General features: G+C 33.6%; 1 protein-coding gene across 1 annotated transcript in view; it reads left to right on the top strand.

Annotated features, from left to right (window-relative positions):
• The window catches only part of DOCK1 (dedicator of cytokinesis 1), a 437,647-nt gene that overhangs the window by 377,933 nt on the left and 39,974 nt on the right, over positions 1-19,740 (top strand). Inside the window, exons 39-45 of the mRNA XM_070945964.1 lie at positions 4,107-4,196; positions 6,019-6,123; positions 7,568-7,709; positions 8,222-8,300; positions 9,990-10,074; positions 11,007-11,093; positions 18,089-18,265. Coding sequence (XP_070802065.1) covers positions 4,107-4,196; positions 6,019-6,123; positions 7,568-7,709; positions 8,222-8,300; positions 9,990-10,074; positions 11,007-11,093; positions 18,089-18,265 — 765 coding nt within the window. The remainder of the gene's footprint in view (positions 1-4,106; positions 4,197-6,018; positions 6,124-7,567; positions 7,710-8,221; positions 8,301-9,989; positions 10,075-11,006; positions 11,094-18,088; positions 18,266-19,740) is intronic.

Below are 19,740 nucleotides of genomic sequence, written 5' to 3' on the forward strand. Positions count from 1 at the left end.
ACCACAATACAAAACAAATGCCGGGAACATAAAGGAGTGCAAAGAAGCGCAACAAAGATTATATGGGATCTCAAGATAAACCATGCAATAAAGGGTTGAGAGAACTAGGTATGTCTTGACTAATGAAGAGGAGGAGTGATATGGTAGCAATATTCCCGTACCTGAGGAGCTTTCAAAGAAAAGAGGAAGTCAACGTACTCTTCAAAGCATCTGAGGGCAGGACGTAACAGGTAGAAGATCATTAAAGAGAGATCCATCCTAGAAATTTCTTCACAGTGAGAATAATTAATCAGTGGTATGACATTTATCCAGAAATTGTGGGTGCGCCATCACTGGAGGATTGTAGAAGAGATTGGACAACCATTTGTCTAGAATAGTATAAGTTTCCTGCTCAAGCAGGAGGTTGGACAAGTTCCCTTCCAAACATGTTATTCTCTATATTTTCATAGCACGTGACCATTGTTAATTTTAACCTTAGTTGGTTTTTGTGTATGTTCGTGTGACTTCCTGTGATCTGCAAACTTGAACCTTTGGGTTAGCTTGTGAGTCAGTATAAATCAGAAAACAGATTAATTCAGTAAGCGGATAACATGTGACATTTGACTATAAATGTGTTTAATGAAATGAAATTTCAGATAACATTATTTCTTGAGTGCTTCACTTTTTCTCGAGGATCCTTATATATCTTTCAAATAATAACTACATATATTAGGGCTGTGTATACTGCAAATATATAGAAAATCAGAAGCAAAAGAAGTAAATCCAAGAAAAGATAGGAGGATATTATTAGTGCTATGAAGTTTTTTTATATACACTTGATAAAAACAGTTCCCAATAAGATTCAAATTGGCAATGCTAGTTTCAGAGTTATCAAAACATTTTCTTTGAAGCATTTCAAATACATTGTTCTCACAGTTCATGCACGTAAAGCTAAAGAAAATGTCAGTGTAAGTTTGTGTAAAGATCTAAATGATACCCTACGAAGCATTTATGTCCGTTTATAAGAAATAAGTGAAGGAAGCTTCTGAATATCTTTTCAGTAGAGGACAGAAATAAATAAGATGAGAAAGTATCTCAGCTTCTCAGTAGGGAATGAAAAAATGAAAACACAGCACTAGTTTCCTAAGGTTGTCATCAGTACAGTGATCAAGAAAATTCAACTACTGAAATATACATGTTTGGGTAACACCTTTGGGAATCTTCCATCTAAATACTGATAATAAGAGAAAGATAAAATAGACCTATATTTAGAAAACTGACGTCCTGAGAGTGCTCATCATTCCATATTTCACTCCTGTTGATTAGGAAGCCACTGAGATATTCTCTAATTATCAACTGAAGTACATCTTGTACTTTACTGATGATTACAAGTATACTGTAGAAGAGCAATATGTCTATCCATTTTAACATTATTACTTCTAATGACTAGATAAACAATTTTGGAATAAAATACTAGATATTTATTTTTCTTTATGCCTATGATACTTATTTATATGAAACATAAGCTAAAATGGCCACTTTTCAAGGTGGGTCTGCTGCAGATAAAAGAAAGGATGGTAAGAAAATGAATACAGGAGAAAAGGAAATTGAAAAAGAGTGTGTGTGTGTTGGGGGGGGAAGACAGACTAAAGAAGTTATGAAGGAAACTAAATTAAAAATAAAATATTCTTGAAAATGCATTTAATGTTACTTCTAGATCACTGTTATTTACATTAAGTCATGACAAAGAAAAGTAATTCCTTTAACCTAGGTGGAGAGGACTTCACCAATGCGACTCATAGTTTTAAAAAGGTAATTTTCATCTAGGTCTTAGCAGGGACCACTTGAAATATTGAATTAGCCACTCTTCCCTACTCTTGTCAGTAGGATGTACATTTAAAGGAAACCATGGAGGTACCAACTTGCATTTAAATTTGATAAAAGTAAACTTTAAACCAAAGAAATAAAATAGCTGAATGAATGTTGGGTCTTTTAAATATATTCTTCTGATTTCCTGGCATTTTAAAAAATAATTTCATTGATGTCTGATCTTTTCAGAATAAATTATGTAGTTCTTTTACTTTAATTAGGGATACATGTAAGTAACCCAATGCTTTGCCAATAAAATGTGCTTTTCCGTTATTTCAGGTATTTTCTAAGTTTTTAAGAGTATATCATCCCATTTTTTTGATTAAAGCAGTTGCTTTTCCTCACCGATCTCCCTTTGTACTGACTCAAATGAACCTTTTGAAATATTCCTTTTAATTTTTCCTTTTCTACTTACTTCTTCTGCTTTGACTCCAGGCACTATTAGTTAACAAAGTGCTATTTTCTTATCGATTAGATTGTCTTGTAGGGAAAGGCAGAATAGAAATCCTGAATACACAACTGAAATGAGCTTTATTTTTTATTGGTTTATATACCACCTTTATTTTTGTAAATAACTCAAGGTGGTGAACATATCTAATCCTTCCACCTATTTTCCTCACAATAACAGCCCTGTGAAGTGAGCTGGGCTGAGAGAGAGTGACTGGCCCAAAGCCTTCATGTCTAAGACAAGACTAAAATTCAGTCTCCTGATTTATAACCTGGTGCCTTAACCATTAGACCATAGTACTAGTTCATACTAAACTATGGTATGAGTTTCCCCATCATTGTATCATAACTTCACTAAGACTTCATATATTCTTTTTATGGATAAAGACACAAGTTTAGGAAGCATGACACCATGCATTATAGACACCATGTTAGGTACAAAGACAGCTGAGTGTCTTTAGAGTAGACAATTCTTGTCAGCCTAGGACGGAGGCAATTGCAAACTACTTCTGAAAAATTTTGCAAAGAAAATTACAGGGAATTTGCCAGACAGTCATCAGGAATAAAGATTGACTTGAAGACAAAAACAAAAGAAAACAAATATATATATATAGCTGCTTCAATTGAATTTTAAATGGTTAACATTAAAAAGAGAGGTTTTCTTTTAGAATCTGATTCTTTCTCAATAAGAAGAGTACCAAAATTCTGATCCCCTGACCAATCTCAAGATCTATACTTTCATTTTAAAAAGTTGCAATTTTCTTGTTCAAAGGAGTCGTTTTTAAAGAATCTGCAGCTTTATTCACTTGTGCCTTTTTAAGATAACTGTTGCTTTCATGTATTTAAAACTTAGATAGGAAAATGCTGTTATTTACTGAATATCTCTCTTAGGGTAGCTCATTCTTCTGGAAATTTGTCATGTTATAAATGATGTTGAGGATTTTTTTTTCCCAAAGCAAGAAATCTTAGGAACAGCTGAGATTGGACATTATTGACTTAAAAAAATAGTTTTCAGTTTCCAGAGACATTTGTGATAGTTAGATTGTATTCTCAACAACTACTCTGGGGTCAGCATGTTGATTGTTACCGGTATGGAGTCTTCATGAGATAGTAAAAACTAGTCTTTTAATACCGTATAATGACATTGTATGTTTATTCTCTCTCTCCTTCCCTCCCACCCTCCCTCCCTCTCTCTCTCTCTCTCTCTGCTGTGCACATATATCCTGTCATTTCTCCAGGCTTTTCCTAGTTTTCTCCTATTTTGGCAACTTGGGGTTTCCATGCCCATAGATCTGAGGGGTTTTCTGTCAATAGCCTTCGGTGATTCTTCTTGCTTTGTAGGAATATATTTTGCCTAATTTCCGCAACCCGAGATTATAATGGCATGTTGTAAGATTTATACATACGCTTAAAACTTCCTTACAATTATATCAATGTAGTCATAGGTTTTTGTAAAAAAGTCACCTTCTATACTTCTTCCACATTGTGGAATGTAGTGTAGGATAGCTTTAGCTCTGTACTTCTTCTACTTTTATGAAATTAATCAGAATTTTTCTTTCTAGCCAGGACAGTTTCATCTGAATTGGTTAATACTTACATTATTTAAATGTCTTTATATTATTTAACTCTTTATGTTTATCTTTCTGATTAGCCACCTTGAATGGCTAACTAGACTCTGTCAGTAAGCAGAGATAAAATTGAAATTGTTATTGCTGTTGTTGAATAAATATTAACTGAGTTTTAGTTTTAAATACTGGAAATTTTAAAAGATGTTTTTAAACTTAATTAAAATTTAATTATATTTTTAACAGATGTGGGAAGAAGCCATTGTCTTGGGCAAAGAGCTTGCAGAACAATATGAAAATGAAATGTTTGATTACGAACAACTTAGTGAAGTACTGGTAGGTTTGTCTTTAATTCACTGTAAATGACTCTAATCACGATACTTAACATAAGTATCTCAGTATTAATTACAAAGCAAATTCACATAGGACTGTGCTGATATCTGAACAAAGCATATTTCACAATATATTGAAAGTAACACATTTGAATTAGAAGTATGCCTTTAACATAAAGCATATTTGCTACTGATTTTAGATTTTAGATAGTCCTTGGACGGTAATCGGGATTGTGATTTCTGTTGCTAAGTAATGTGGTTATAAAACTCAGTGTCACATGATCATATCACTTAGCAATAGCAATTCTGACACTCCTGGTTGCTGTTGTTAAGCAAGGACCATGTGGGTTGTTAAGTGAGTACTGACTTCAGGAGTGCTCTGTGCCTGTTTTAAAAGGAGAGTTTACCACAGAGTTATACTGAAATGTTTATTATTAAACAATTAGCTTGTGAAAATTTGTGCACAGAAAGTTTTAGCAAATTTCTTTGCATATATTTTCAGATGGGTATGTAATTATGGTCTCTCTTGTTCTTTGCGATGATATAAATTCAAGTACCTTCTCTTCTCTTATAATGTTTCTATATAGTGCAACGTATAAGTTGGTGTAAAAGAATATTATGATATCTGAATTGAATCAAGCCGCAAATTAGAACCAGAAATTTATACCTAACATAATTATAGTCTTGGCTATCCCAGGGTTAAGTCTGATGAAAAGTAAAGCTTGTCTATTTTTATTCAAAATACAAAATCCCCAAATCCTATGTCACTAATCATGCTGGGCTTGACTAATATGGCATACACAGAGACACTGCACCTACACCCATACACTGCTCTCCTCACCAAAAAAAAAAAAAGAAAGAAAAGAAAAGAAAAGAAAAGAAAAGAAAAGAAAAGAAAAGAAAAGAAAAGAAAAGGTGGGATATAAATTTGATGTCAGTGAGTTTAAATTAAAAGTTTCTAATTTATCCCATGAAAGTTGCCCATATATATGCATGTGTATAAAATATTCTCTAGAATCCCTTGGGATCAAGGCAGTCAACATCTTATGGAAGAACGAACTATCGAAAAGCAACCTATGAAGTGGTAAAACAGTATCCCATATTGGATTAAGTGTATCATAAATAAGAAATGCTTTTGGGCCTCTTGATGCAGAATTTTCCATTCAATTCTTGTAGCTTCAATCTTTCTGTAGAGGAAGCAGACAGGTTTCACATCTAAGAATTGGGTAGAAGGAAAAATATGCTTGAACATAGTAGTATTGGATATTAGAAAAGATATATTAGAAAAGAAAAGCAGCATTATGACTACTCTTAGTAGTAGTGCCAGAGTAGAGTATTAGATTATTAAGAGTTGAGCATTAGATTGTTACCCTTTCCTAGTTCAATCAAAAGCATAGAGTAGTATACCAAGGTGGAAGAAGTATTTCCAATAGTAGTTTCATTTATCTTCTTGTTAAAAGCCTGCCCCGTTTGGAAAGATACAATTGTATATTTGTTCCACCTGATTCAGCTATAAAAGCTGCAAGTAATTCTCTGTATTTGACCATCAGATTGTCCCCTTGACTACTAGTTGATACATTTGCAAAAAACTTTCAGTACAGTCCATAAATAAAACAAATTAAGAGAAATTTGGTCTTTTCCATTTATCAGTTAGATTTTGCATACAAAGTAACTTACCTTGTTAACATAGCATCCTATAGAACTAGGGTGAAATGCATTAAATGTTTCTTATTTGTAAGTAGCTGTGATAGGGAAGGTTTATGAAGAAAAAGAAAATACAATCTCCAGAAAAAGAATGTTCTAAAAATTATGTTTTCTTAACACAGAAAAAACAAGCACAGTTCTATGAAAATATTGTGAAAGTAATAAGACCTAAACCAGATTACTTTGCAGTTGGTTATTATGGACAAGGATTTCCAACATTTTTACGGGTAAGTAAAAAAAAAAAATCTTCTCTACTTTGATTTTGCTCCAGGCCAGAAAAACACATTATGTATTCTATATACTTTGAATGAAAGACAGTATTCCAAATGTTCATAAATCCATTTTATTGAGAATAAAATAGAGTGGAAGATATAGTGGGTGGTCATGGTACAATAATGAATACTCGTTTCGGTTTTTTTCTTGAATTTTGGCTAATACATTTTCAGACATTTTCTGGTGCTCTAGAATTTAACTCTAATTTAACTTTCCCACCCTAGTTTCTATGGGCTGAGTAAGTCATTCACCAATGTTTTATTTCCCATGGTTGAATGCTGGATGAAAAGCCAAGTGAATCATAAAGTCCACCTGTGTTTTACTAAAAAATATTGCTAGAAAATGACTCATATTTCCTTGCTGGCTTCACAGTTATAGAGATAAATGCTAATAACGTTGAGTAACTAAATGCAGCCTTGTGGAAAACCACGAGGAATCACTTGGGAGGTAGCAAAGCTATCCAAAATATTTGAATTTGAGTAAGGCGTAGAATGTGAAATAACAGTGTTATCCTAAAAAATGAAACAGAGCAATTTTCACATGTTTAAATGCATTATTTCTTTCTTTTACTTTCTTTTAAAGTAGAAATATAATAGCAGAAATTGCTATCCACTTATGTGCTAAGGGGAAATACAAATAAACTAGACAGAATATAATGAAGTTAGGTTTACAAAAATATTAATCACATTATGTTAGCTTTCTTAATGAGACAATAGCACTCTTGCGTTTGTTGTGAGGAAGTAAAAATGTAAGGCTTAGTAGTCACAAATAAATGTTTAATAATAACTCCCCTTCCCCCCTTTTTTTTACTCCCCTGCTTACTGCTTTTATATTTATTCATTTTGCATTCTAAAGACTTTGATCCTTATATAGTAGTAATAAAAATACACATAAGAGTTCAATCCAAAGAAAATAATTCTTAAAATAGATCCAGTAAAATCTTTGGGAACATTGTTTTTGTTGAGTCTATAATTGACAGGTTTGGTAGATGTCAGTAGGTTTTTTTCTGTAAATCCAGATTTAATCTATAAAGAGCACTTAAACTTTTAAGGGAATTTAACCATAAAATGGTCATTATCATAAAAGAACCTCATTTCACAAATATTTTTCCATTCCATAAATCAAAAACTATAATGTAATCATTTAATTCAAATACATGTATCAGAATAAAAAATTGGTGAATGTTAAATAAATATGTGGAAGTATAAACATATTCTTGTTTCAGGATCACTTTAAAGAAAAAACTATTGATTTGTGTAGAATTTTATTTTCTGTTGGTTTCTAGAAACGTTTACTTTCACAATGTAGAAGCAATCAAAGATATTCTCAACCAGAAATTGTGTGCATTTGTATATTTAAGTGGAATCTGTCAAAAACTTAATACATATCTGTTTATAGAGCAAAGTCTTTATTTACCGAGGAAAAGAATATGAACGCCGTGAAGATTTTGAAGCAAGATTATTAACACAGTTTCCTAATGCAGAAAAAATGAAGACTACATCACCTCCTGGTGAAGATATTAAAAATTCTCATGGCCAATGTATCCTTTAAATGTTTTGATGGCCTTGCTGTAATAAGAATCTCAACAATTTATGGGGTTCTTGCTATACCTACATTCTCTTATTGTTACATATGAATTGTATCTAGGCCAAGATGATAAGATAGAGTGAGATTTAGCCTAACTAAGAAAGCTAAGAAAGCTAAACAGGTTTGGGTTTGGATCATACTTGAGTGATGGATCAAGAAGAAATCCCAGAACTATAGATTAGAATGGAAAATGGGGGGAAAAACAGTGGCCGGAAAACTACTTCCTTTCCATATGGTGGTGAAAGGAATCATGAAGAGTCAAGCACAACTTGAATGAATTATTTTTTACCTTTACTCAGTTTATGTATTTCTGTGTGTGTGTGTGTGTGTGTGTGTGTGTGTGTAATGTGTGTGTGTGTGTGTGTGTGTGTGTGTGAGAGAGAGAGAGAGAGAGAGAGAGAGAGAGAGAGAGAGAGAGAGAGAGAGAGAGAGAGATTCCAGTTGCATTCTTAACATGTAACACAGATATCCAGTGCTTTACAGTAAAGCCAAAACTGGACTTACCATCAAAATTTCACAAGCCTGTATCAGAGCAAATTTTAAGGTACACCATTTGAAATGAGCAATTACTCTGAATAGCTTTCTAGACTGCACTTGGTTAAATGTATTACCTGCTAAATGGCCTGAAGAACTGCATCTAAATTCATCAACACAAAAAGAAAGAGACAGTTTAAGGTGCAGCAAGAGATTATCTTTTTTATATTTATCTCAGGAAAAAAATAATAATTTTGATTTCATGGCTGCTCTGTCCCTCATTCTCTGTTTTCATTTATTTTTCAATATTGATAAATTTTGTGCCTGGCTTTTTGTTAGTGCAATTTCTGTTTTACCTGTCTTCTGCATACATGCAAGGCATTACCTCTGACAGATCAGTACTTTCAATCAGGTTTTGTTTTCTTATTCCTTAACCGAAATAAGGGATTTTTGCAACTCAAAATGACCAATGCCTCCTTATAATTCCTTCTATACAGTTTTCCATAAAATAAATGAATGTGGTCTAAATATTACATTCCACTAGTAACCAAAATGAAACGTTTCCTGAGTAGTTATCATGGCAGTACTATCTAAGGCAGGGCTGTCAATCTCCCAGCCCAAGGGCCAGTTGCGTCATGCGCTGGCCACGCCCACACCCTATTTAGCGAAGAGAAAAAAGTCCCGATATGTCACATGACACCACTGTGACAACGTGAGTTTGATACCCCTGATCTCAGGGCTTGGTATACCATTAAAAGGACATATCTTCATATTCTGAAAACTATGTTTAAAAGCATTGTTATTTATTTGAAAAACTAATATGGCCATAGGCCATTCTCAAAAGGAGCAAAGGGGCGAAATCATGTCATGTGTCATAATGTCATCACCAAGTTGATTCAAATTACACATAGGCCACAGATGTCATGACACAATTTGCCAAATAAGTCGTAGTGAATACTGATAGTGTCAACAGCATTAAACTCTTGACAGCCTAATGCACCCAAAAACAAGACTCTTGAAAAAGCTTCTCTAACCAGATTTATTAAAAGAGAAAAGGGACTTGATTATAGAAATCTCAACAACTGAATGCTTTTAGAATCCAATTTATAGGGAGTTCATTTTCATTCTCTGGGGGGGAGGGAACCTTTTTAAGGATGAACATATGAGCTACTTCTCAGTTTTCCAGATAATATAATAATGAGTGTGTGTTTTGAACTTATAGTATTTTTCAGTCTACCATCCTTTTTCCCAGACTCTGAGAAAAAGAATCCTCTGTCTCAGGTCTCAGTTGAGAGAGTCCTAATGCAGAATTTCCATTCAACCGTTACCAGCAATAGTAGCTCTAGACTGATTACAATCTCTTAATATATCTTTATGAGAAAAACTTGACTCCAGGTTTTGCTTTTTACTTTGCCTGCACAGGCCTGCAGTACTGGTTAGTTGTGATATTGCAGAGCCAGAAAGCTTTGCTATATGTAGATTAAAATTTAATTATGAAAAATAAGCAATATATTTATTCCTTATGAAAACTCGACACTCAGATTCTTGGCGGGAGGGTGGGATGATCCAATTCCATTTATCGTTTTAGGGGATTGTGATATTTCAGTTTGAAAATCCTAATTTTAGACTACTAGGATACATATATTAGCCCTATAAAAATATCACTTCCCTATAATCCTTAATACTGAAAGACTTGTTATCTTAGGTATTGTGGCCATATGAGAATATAAATGCACTTGTATGTTTTTTCTCTTTCTAGTTTCTATAGGGTAAATGAGGTTCAGCGGTTTGAGTATTCAAGACCCATTCGAAAAGGAGAGAAAAATCCAGACAATGAATTTGCGGTAATTTGAACATGTTATGCACTTTCCTTAATGTCTTTTAAATATGCTTGTATAATATGTAAGAGAGAGCATAATACGCTTTCTGTAAACTTTACAGTTTGTATGAATATGTGATACTTAGCTTCTTGTGTTATGGACTTTCTTGTTACCAAATGCAAGATGAACAAAAATATGAAACATTTAGTGTTTAGTTTTTTTTAAAGTGGTTGCAGTAATGTAAAGATTCTAGTCACGAAAAATTACCAGTAATCCCTGCATGGATTATTTTAATTAATACCAGTTTTTTTTTCATTTAGTTTAACTAATTTATGCTTTAAAATACTTCACTCAAAAACTAAAATGGCTCCATTGAGTTAGGCTCCCTGTATGCATCACATTATTGGCAAACAAAGATTATAAACCCTTTATTGAGGCTAAATTACAAATAATATTAAATGCTTCTTTGCACATAATATGCAGCTTGCATCAACTGGGTGGAAGAGAGAAATAATTAAAGGAGTCAGAATAGGAAAAGAGAGGAAATTAAACTCTTTTCCTCCATCTTCTGAAACTGATATTTGTACCAGTTGGGGATTTTATCTCGTTCATTTTCTAAGCAACAGCTCTCTACAATTTTGTCCTCAATAAATAGCTGTCTACAGAACACTCGAGGATGAAATAATTGTTTGGAGTATAGACTGTTAATGTACATGTTGAAATGAGGGGAATTATAATTCACTTGTATCTTCTATATGAATACAAAAACTCATGACAAAACTTAAAGAACATAAATTAAACTGGATGCACAAATGTTCTTTCACTGATTTTGGGTGGTTGTGTTGCCACTGTGATGTTAGTACATTTGCTTCTAGGACTTTTGTACAAATTTTGGGTTAGGATAAGTCTATTAGTTTATAAGCATTTTACTTCAAAACTTTTCTCTTAAATTACAGAATATGTGGATTGAGAGAACTATTTATGTGACAGCATATAAACTACCTGGTATTTTAAGATGGTTTGAAGTCAAATCAGTATTTATGGTAAGTTTTAGTCAGAAGATTGTTTAATAAGATCACTTTATTAGATGGGTGATGCTTTTAAACAAATCAAAATGTATATAATTTGCTGATGCTTACATTTTGAATGTTTGCAGAAATGTTCCATGAATTTATATTTGTGTCAGTCCTTCTAGGACAGGGGTGTCAAAGTCAATTTCATTGAGGGCCGCATCAGATTTGTGTTTGACCTCAGAGGGCCGGGGGTATGTGTGGCCGGGGGTGGGGGGATTCACAGTAGGCGTGGCCGGAGTGGGCATGGCTATGGTGGGTGTTTGACATAGGCTCAAGATGCATTTTTCCCCTTCTCTTCTTTCTTTCCACAGTTCTTTACTATGACCATTTTTCTATCTCTTCTACCAGATATTACTGGCAAACATTTATTACTTATTCTTCATACTCCACTAAACTTTTTATTTCTAAATTTATACCCCATTGTTTAATAGTAAATTGCTTTTCCAGGCAGAAAAGCTATTTATACTATTGTATTTTTATTATTCAACTAATAATAAAATACAATAGCATAAATAACATGATAATACAAGATCTAATAGCAGAGGTAAATTCACAGGATAGTAAATAGAAATGGCTGTTAATTATAGATTGTTGATTGTAGATTAAATGGACCAACAGTATGTAAAATCTGGCATTAAACTGTAGTATTAACATAGGATGTTGCTTGTTTTCTATCCAGATCAGGCACTTACTTGAGGCCACATAATTGTAATCCAGTCCAATCCAGTCCTCCTGCAGCACTCTGCCAGCCGAAAATGGGCCCTGTGAAGGCCCCGCACGGCCTGTTTTCAGACAGCAGAGAGGCCAGAAACGAGCCGCGGGGGGGGGGGGCACACATGGTCCCCCTGTGCCCTGTTTTGGCCAGCAGAGGCACCACAGGCCGGTCCTTTGATATTTCTAAACTGGCCCCGTGGGCCAGATTTAAGAACCCCATGGACCACATCTGGCCCGTGGGCCTTGAGTTTGACAACCCTGTTTTAGGAAGACTAGACCAGGAAACCAAAGTCATGCAGGCCAATATTACTTTTATTATAAATTCTTGCAAGTTTAAATATGCTTCTCCTCTCCTTCTATCTTCATGATAACTAGAACATTACACTTTAAATACCTTGGGAAATACTTGCTGATTTTTTTTAGAAGGCAACAAGTGCTTCATTGTGAAATACTTCATCGGCTTGTCATTCCTATTGTTCCATCTGGCACCATTTTGGCCTAGATCCATTTATAGAATTTAAAAATGGTGGACAGCAGAGGTTCACTTCGCTATGAAGTATTTTGGGAAATCTGAAATGATTAAAAATAGTCTTGTGTGCTATGAGTATGAAATGAAAGATTCTGAAATGTTATCATGAATGAACTATGGATTCAAAGAAATTGTTTTATATTAGGGTGAAACACAATTTCTACCTACATCAGGTTTGAGAATAAATTACAAGTTTTTCATTGCAATCGGTTTGCATTTTTGTGTAAGGGATTTCTGTTAGAGCAGAATGGCTTTTGGATTTGAGATTCATGTAGCTTACATACCATCTCTCCAAATTGAATTTGCCCATTCTACAAAGTTATTTTGGAATGAAGGGAAGCATAGAAATTTAATGTTAATATAATTTTAAAATGTGGGTTTTTTTTCCAAAATCAAATTAAATATGTTTTAAAATGAACTGTACCACATTGTTAAATTCAGCACTGAAAACTGAATGAACAAACATGGAAACTCAAAGGATGCATTAATTTTACATTGATATTGATGGAGTATAGTTTATTTGATGACTTTAGTCATATGTTATCTGATTAAAATTCCTTTGTTATGAAATCAGCTTTCTTTAGATAGGCAATGACGATATGAAACAGATCAATTTTACACATATCACATAATTATGCATAATTGTTTCTAATTTTTATAAGCTTCTTGTAAATAAAGATTATAATGATACACAATTGAAATCAATACATCACCTCAACCAATCTTAATATTTCAAAACAGGGCATTTAACTTTTTAATACAGTTCCACCAAAGTCACAGCACCTGTTCAGACTGTCATATAAGATAAAAAGCTACTAACACAATTATGTATTCCAGAATTCTATAATTCCAAACTGCTTAATTCTTGACACAAATATTATGCCCAAAGTAGAAAATAACATGAAATAACTTATATGTATTGTAAGTTATTGGAAACAGAAATAATATTTAGCAATCAGCTGTATTGCTAGTATTTTATTTCTAAATGGAAATCGTGCTAATTTCAGTCTAAAACCAGCCTCTTCTTAGTATTTGTGATAGAATGAATAAAAAGCATATTATGCTATGAACATTATGCTCTCCAGATTAATTTTATTAGTTATATATTTGCAAAGAATAAAAGAAGAAACTACGCAAATAAATACTGATTTTATAGTTTATAATTACTCCTGTATTTGCATTGTAAGCAATCACAAAATAGAACAATCAGAAGTAGAAATGTATTATCCAGATTGACAGAAATAGATGATTTGTCCTCCTGACAATTTATGTTTATAGATAGGACCTGCTTAGGCCTCCAGTTGAACACACAGCAAGTTCAAACATTCAAACACATTGTTCATGCAGCCCCCACCTATCTTCCGAATCTCCAGATGTTCATCTAGAGATCTAAGATATGTCTGTAGTCACAATTGTATCACATTCACACAACTATCTATGTGAATCAGGCCCTAACAACCTAGGGTTCCATACCAAGCAAAGAGTCTTGATTCATTCAAAGAAATACAACTTTCTTCCAGATCTCTAACTATATACATGATGGTGAGGGAGAATAAGGAGCACATCCAACATGTACAGGGTTGTTTTTTTACCTAGTTTGAGATCACAATATACTCAGTAGATTGCCTAAACTGGGTTTCTTTCTTCTTACTAGGAGTTCATCATTGTTCTGACATCGATTCATCATTGTTTCTGAAATATATTTCTTAATAAGGAATAAATATATTACTTCAAATTTAGTTCTGACCTTTGAGTTATGGGTGAAACAGTAACATTTAATTAACAGAAACTATTCCAACGAAGTCAAATAAATCCCATTAAAATCTAATGTCATTTCTATATATTTCTATCTTTGTTTCCATCTCTGTTCCGTCTCTCCATACCTATTGGTGAATATACACAGGTATAACAGATTTCTGATTTATTGTATTACAGTAATTTATTTTTACTCTGAAGTTTCCCAGACAAAAATAGTTTATTCTGAAAAGAGTCTCAATCATGGGTTTTAGGGTTGGAAGTGCTGATAAAAATCGTTTCCTCTTGACTGACGCAAATATTGGAGTAAGCAGTGGATAACTCAAGCGAAATATGCACATATATTTACAATGAGAAAAGGAGAGATCATAAGGCATTGAGATTAGAGGATTCATATGCTCACTGAATGTATGAAATAACAGTATGATCATATCATGTGTTGATAGGCTGTAAAACAATAGAAAAGTAGAGTGAAGGATATTTATGGAGGAAAAAATACAAAATCTCTGTAATATAAGATTATAGATGAAACATTCTACATTTTCCCCAAAAATATATATTAAAAATTGAAAATGTTAATCTAAATATCTGTATAGTCTTCTGTTGCCTAAACTATATCAGAACAGGTTAGATAGCATAACATTAGAACTATAGCAGCAGAGTTTGAAATTGTTAGGCCATTAGATGTAACTCCCTGCTCTGCACAAAAATCCGAATTAAAGCATGCCAAATGATAGCTGATTAGCTTCCTTTGTGCCTGCACTGAAGGGGACCTCACTGGGTAATTGCCTTCAGATCTTATTTTTAGAAGGTTTTTCTAACATTTAAATGAAATCTGGCTTTATGTAACTTAAATCCATCATATCATGTCCTGGAGTTGTGAAATAATAGAGAATAGATCTTGTCCATCTTTTTTATGATACTTTTAGAAGAAAGTTATATTTCCTATCATTCTTCTCAAACTTCCTTTGATTTCTCTTTCTAAGATTTAGTTTCTAGTCTCTTCATTGTCTTCCTCTAGATTTGTTTTACTTTGCCTGTTTCACTTTAAAGTGGATGGCCAGATCTTGACAATGCCCAAGGTGAAAGTTCTGTTGATGCATCTAGAAATAAAAAGAAAAATTGATACTAAAGATTTCAGAGAACCTATAACGAGTCTCATACAGTATGTGTTTTTGGTGCTGTATCATTGAAGATGCAAAAAAATTATTTAGTCAGCAGAAGTAAGTCCTGGTGCTGATTGTGGTTCAGATCACACATTCCTTCTTATAAAATTAAGCTAAATAATACAAATAATGTAAGCAGACAAGATACAACCTCAGCAATATTCTGTAGGATAATGCAGTGATTGTTTAAAAAGTAGATTTAATGAATTAGGTTTGATAAAATCTCTGAAGAACTCTAGACAGAAATGTATTATATCATTAAAGAGGAAACAAAAATATTGCAAAAAGCAAAAGAAGCCAAACTATTCTTCTTGAAAATAGCTAAAGAGAGGCGGATAATAAAAGAGAAAGAGGAAAATTTCACCCTCACCAAATACTGAGTTTTAGAAAAGAAGAAACAAGGAGTTATATCTAAAGGCAAAACAAGGAATTGATAACAATTTCAGATATCAAGGCAATCTTTTGTGCAAAGATGGGCACAATCAAGAATAAAAAAGATAAACATTTCCTAGACAAAACTATTAAAAAATGATATAAATAAACATAAGAATTTCCCCCCGCAATCTACAAGTTGATGATACCTATGAAGGACTAAAAAAACCATTGCTAACAACAAAACTGCAGAAATGAAATACCAACTGTTTAAAGCTTTGCACGATAATTACTAATTTGCAGTTAGTAAACAGATGTGGCAAATACACCAAGATTAAGGAAGTGGAAAAAATCAATTTAAATTCAGCATCAGAAAAACTTCAGTGCTAAAAATTGTTGAAGCTACCAAACAATTGCAGATACCTGATAATGAGAAAATGGTCAAGGTTTTGCATTCCACGCTTCAACAATCCATGGAACAAGCACTGTCAGATGTACAAGCTAGATTCAAAAGAGGCAGCTCACATTGCTAATCACTTCTGGATAATGGAGAAGGCTAGAGTTCCCGAAAAACATCTTTTTATTGATTATGCTAAGCGTTCTTACTCTATAGATACAATAAATTGCCCACAGCCCTTAAAAAAATGGATGTACCAGGCCACATTATCTGTCTACTGGGGGGGGGGATCTACAATGAGCAAGAAGCAACAGAATACAATATGAAGCAACCAAATGGTTCTAATCTAAGAAATTTGTGTACCAAGACAATACCAAACTGTCGCCTTATTTAGTTATATGCAGGAAAAATCCTGGATTAGAAGAAATAAAAACTGGAACTAAAATAGCTAGGAGAACAACAACAACCTGAAAAACATGCTGATGATACTTTTTTGATGGCTGCAAGGTAGGAGAACATAAATTGAACCTCTTATTGAAGGTGAAAAAAGAGAAACTTCTTCATCAGCCACTATACCGCTACTAATTAACATTAGACAAACTAAGATTATGTCAATGCCAGTCCAATGCAAATAGATAGAGATGAAGTAATAATAGACTATGGTCAAAAATTCACAAGAATAGTGACTGTAGTCATGAAATAAAGAGATGTCTGTGAGAAAGACTATGACAGGTATATACAATATATAAAATTGCACAAATAATACATTGATGACAAACATACATATTCCGAAGGCCCTTCTATTTCAATTCTGATGTATCCCTTTGAAAGTTAATTGGGGGGGGGGGCGGAAATCCCTTTAAATTCTAGTGTATAGAACACGGGTCCCCAACCCCCAGTCCAAGGACTGGCATCGGGATGCTGCATGCCAGAAACTGGGCCACACAAGCCAGCAAAGCCCCATCTGCGGGATGCAGGGAGCATGTGAAACCATGCCCCCCTACGGTCTGCGTAAAAACCTCTCTCCAAGGAACTGGTCCCTGGTGCCCAAAAGGTTGGGAGTCACTAGTGTAGAAAATTGGTAAGAATGCTTTCAGCCAAAAGACTCATTCAGTACTAGATGAATTAAAAGCACGCAGCTTGCTGCAAGCATTAATAACCAAGTTAAAATTTAAATATTTTGGAAATGTAATTAATTAAGATAGTTAATTAACACAGGTTGAATGTAATCAATGTGTGTATGTAAGTGACAGTTATAAAGACTTGATTATGTGCCTTTCAGAAATATCATAAGCTACTGGTGTTTTTCTACAAAGTTTATGAAAATTATAGCAATCAGATATAAAATTCCATTTTGCATACCTCAAATGTATGTCATTATTGTACAAAAGGGTATGTCTGTTGGATTATTAAAATAAAATTAAAATTATTATAAAACTGTCGCTGCATACATAGGAACAGCTTCTGAAGCAACAGTATTTGATAGGAAATGGAAACAACTGCATTACAGATTCAAACAGAAATACTGTTGTTGTGCTCCTGTGCATGGCACATCTTTCAAAATATTGCAATACTCCTACTATTTTGTGTATTTAATGAAAAATCTTTGTGACGTGAAATACACACTAGAGATAAAGAATTTTTTATTAACTTTCAGTCCTCTTCATCGTGCAGTTTTTTCATTTCAAAAAGAATCTACCCTGTGATACAATGCAGATAGTAAAAGGTGACAACAGTTTGTCCATCAAATGTACAAAGAGCTGCCATGCCGCTTTTGATGTGTTCTGTTTCTGTTTTACTCTACATGAGTGATTGTTGATTTAAACAAATGCACTTTTTGCTTATTGTCAAGTTGTTGTATTTATCGGTCCAACTTTTCGAGCATGAGCATCATTATTCAATATTGCATTTTAAAACTACATTACTTTTTTTTTTTTCAGGAAAAAAAATCTCTTGCTTTCAGTTAATATTTGAATTCAAACTATTACAGCTCTTGTAATCATTTTTTTGTGTTAAACCTTTGTTTTCTCAGATTGAAATCAGTCCACTTGAAAATGCAATTGAAACGATGCAGTTCGCAAACGATAAAATTAACAATATGGTTCAGCAACATTTGAATGATCCAAATCTACCTATTAACCCTCTGTCTATGCTGCTAAATGGCATTGTGGACCCTGCAGTCATGGGAGGCTTCACCAATTACGAAAAGGTTTGGTTGGTTTTTGTTCTCTCAGTAGTGATGCCATAGAGATGAAAAATAAAAAGCTTAATGTCAATGACACAACTGAATAAGTTACTAATAAACTGATTAGTATCCATTACTAGTAGAATGTATTTCATATTAAAAATGGGTAATCATTTGCTAATATAAGTACTTTTAAAACATTTTTGGAACAGTTAGTTCAGGTAAGACAGAGTCTCACTGAAACCATTGGTGAACCATTTCTTGTTTGATGAATAAGTAATGAGGATTAGTAGACAGAAGAAAAAAATCAAGGAAGAATTTGTGTGGTCTTGTTTCTTTCTCCTCTTCTTCCCTCTAAATTATCAGACAATCCAAAGAATTAAATCTGATTTGAAAGCCATATTTAATCTACCACTGGGCCAGTTGGCGCCAGGAGTAAGGCTTTGAGGGGATCCCTTCAGCCACATTTTTACAATGTCTTAATCCAGATGTCATGTGAATCTATTAACAGTCAGTGGGCCAGGGGAGCCCCAAATTGTGACTCAGTTGGCAGGTTTACAATTGTCAGTTTGTAGTTGTGTTTCAGATTGCCTGCCTGTGTTGTGGAAATCTCAAACTCCATCCGTCTATGTGATAGTATACAATTCTGTAAAAGAACAATAGCCAGTACACTTCTGGCTCAGGGCCTCATTATATTAAGCAGGACTGAAAAAATTAGATATAGATTCTGCATTATTACAGTGACTATGTGCTGCTAGATACAAGAGTAGAAAGCTGTGAATGGCTGATAAGGTAAGCCAATAAAAGCACCTTTTCTGACCCAGGTGTGTTTGTCCTAAAGGCAAGGAGCCTTAGGTGGCTGTTGTTGGATTCAACCACCATATGCAGGTTTTTGTTACCTGTAATGGGGGCAAGAAATGAATCAGCTTGCTAGACCAAGAGCTGGCTTATATTCCCTGATTAGAATAATGTATTAATATTGAAAAGGCTTAAATTGTCCTTAAATTTGGCAGCAATGATTAATGATTGATAGATAAGTAGACAAAATTATGCTATTTTTACCAGATGAAAATTATTTTATTTAATTATGCTTCCTCAAATGGCCTGTAAAATCTGTGCAGGTATAATTCTGTGACTTTCTAACGTACACATTACATCATTTAGTGGCTCAGAATCATAGCATTTGGCACTGTTCTAGCAAAGATCTCACCAGTAAATATAACCCAAAATGAAGCAAGGTTGTATAAATGCAACATGAAGCACTTTAGGGGGCTTTTAAAAGATGGTTGTCATTTATATATTTATTTCCACTCATGGTCATCATTAACTGTTTTAAATGAAAGAAGGCTCACATTTCACAATGCATGATTCCAGTCTTCATTCTCTATGATTGTTATGATGATAAGTAAAGATTATCAAATATTCAATATCAATCGAATATTATAACAGTAATATTCAATACTATGCCTACTCAGATATTTACCTCCTTTTGAAATATT

This window comes from Pituophis catenifer, unplaced genomic scaffold, assembly GCF_029215685.1.
Source record: "Pituophis catenifer annectens isolate HBS135680 unplaced genomic scaffold, rPitCat1.0.hap2 SCAF_6, whole genome shotgun sequence".
Lineage (NCBI taxonomy): Eukaryota > Metazoa > Chordata > Lepidosauria > Squamata > Colubridae > Pituophis > Pituophis catenifer.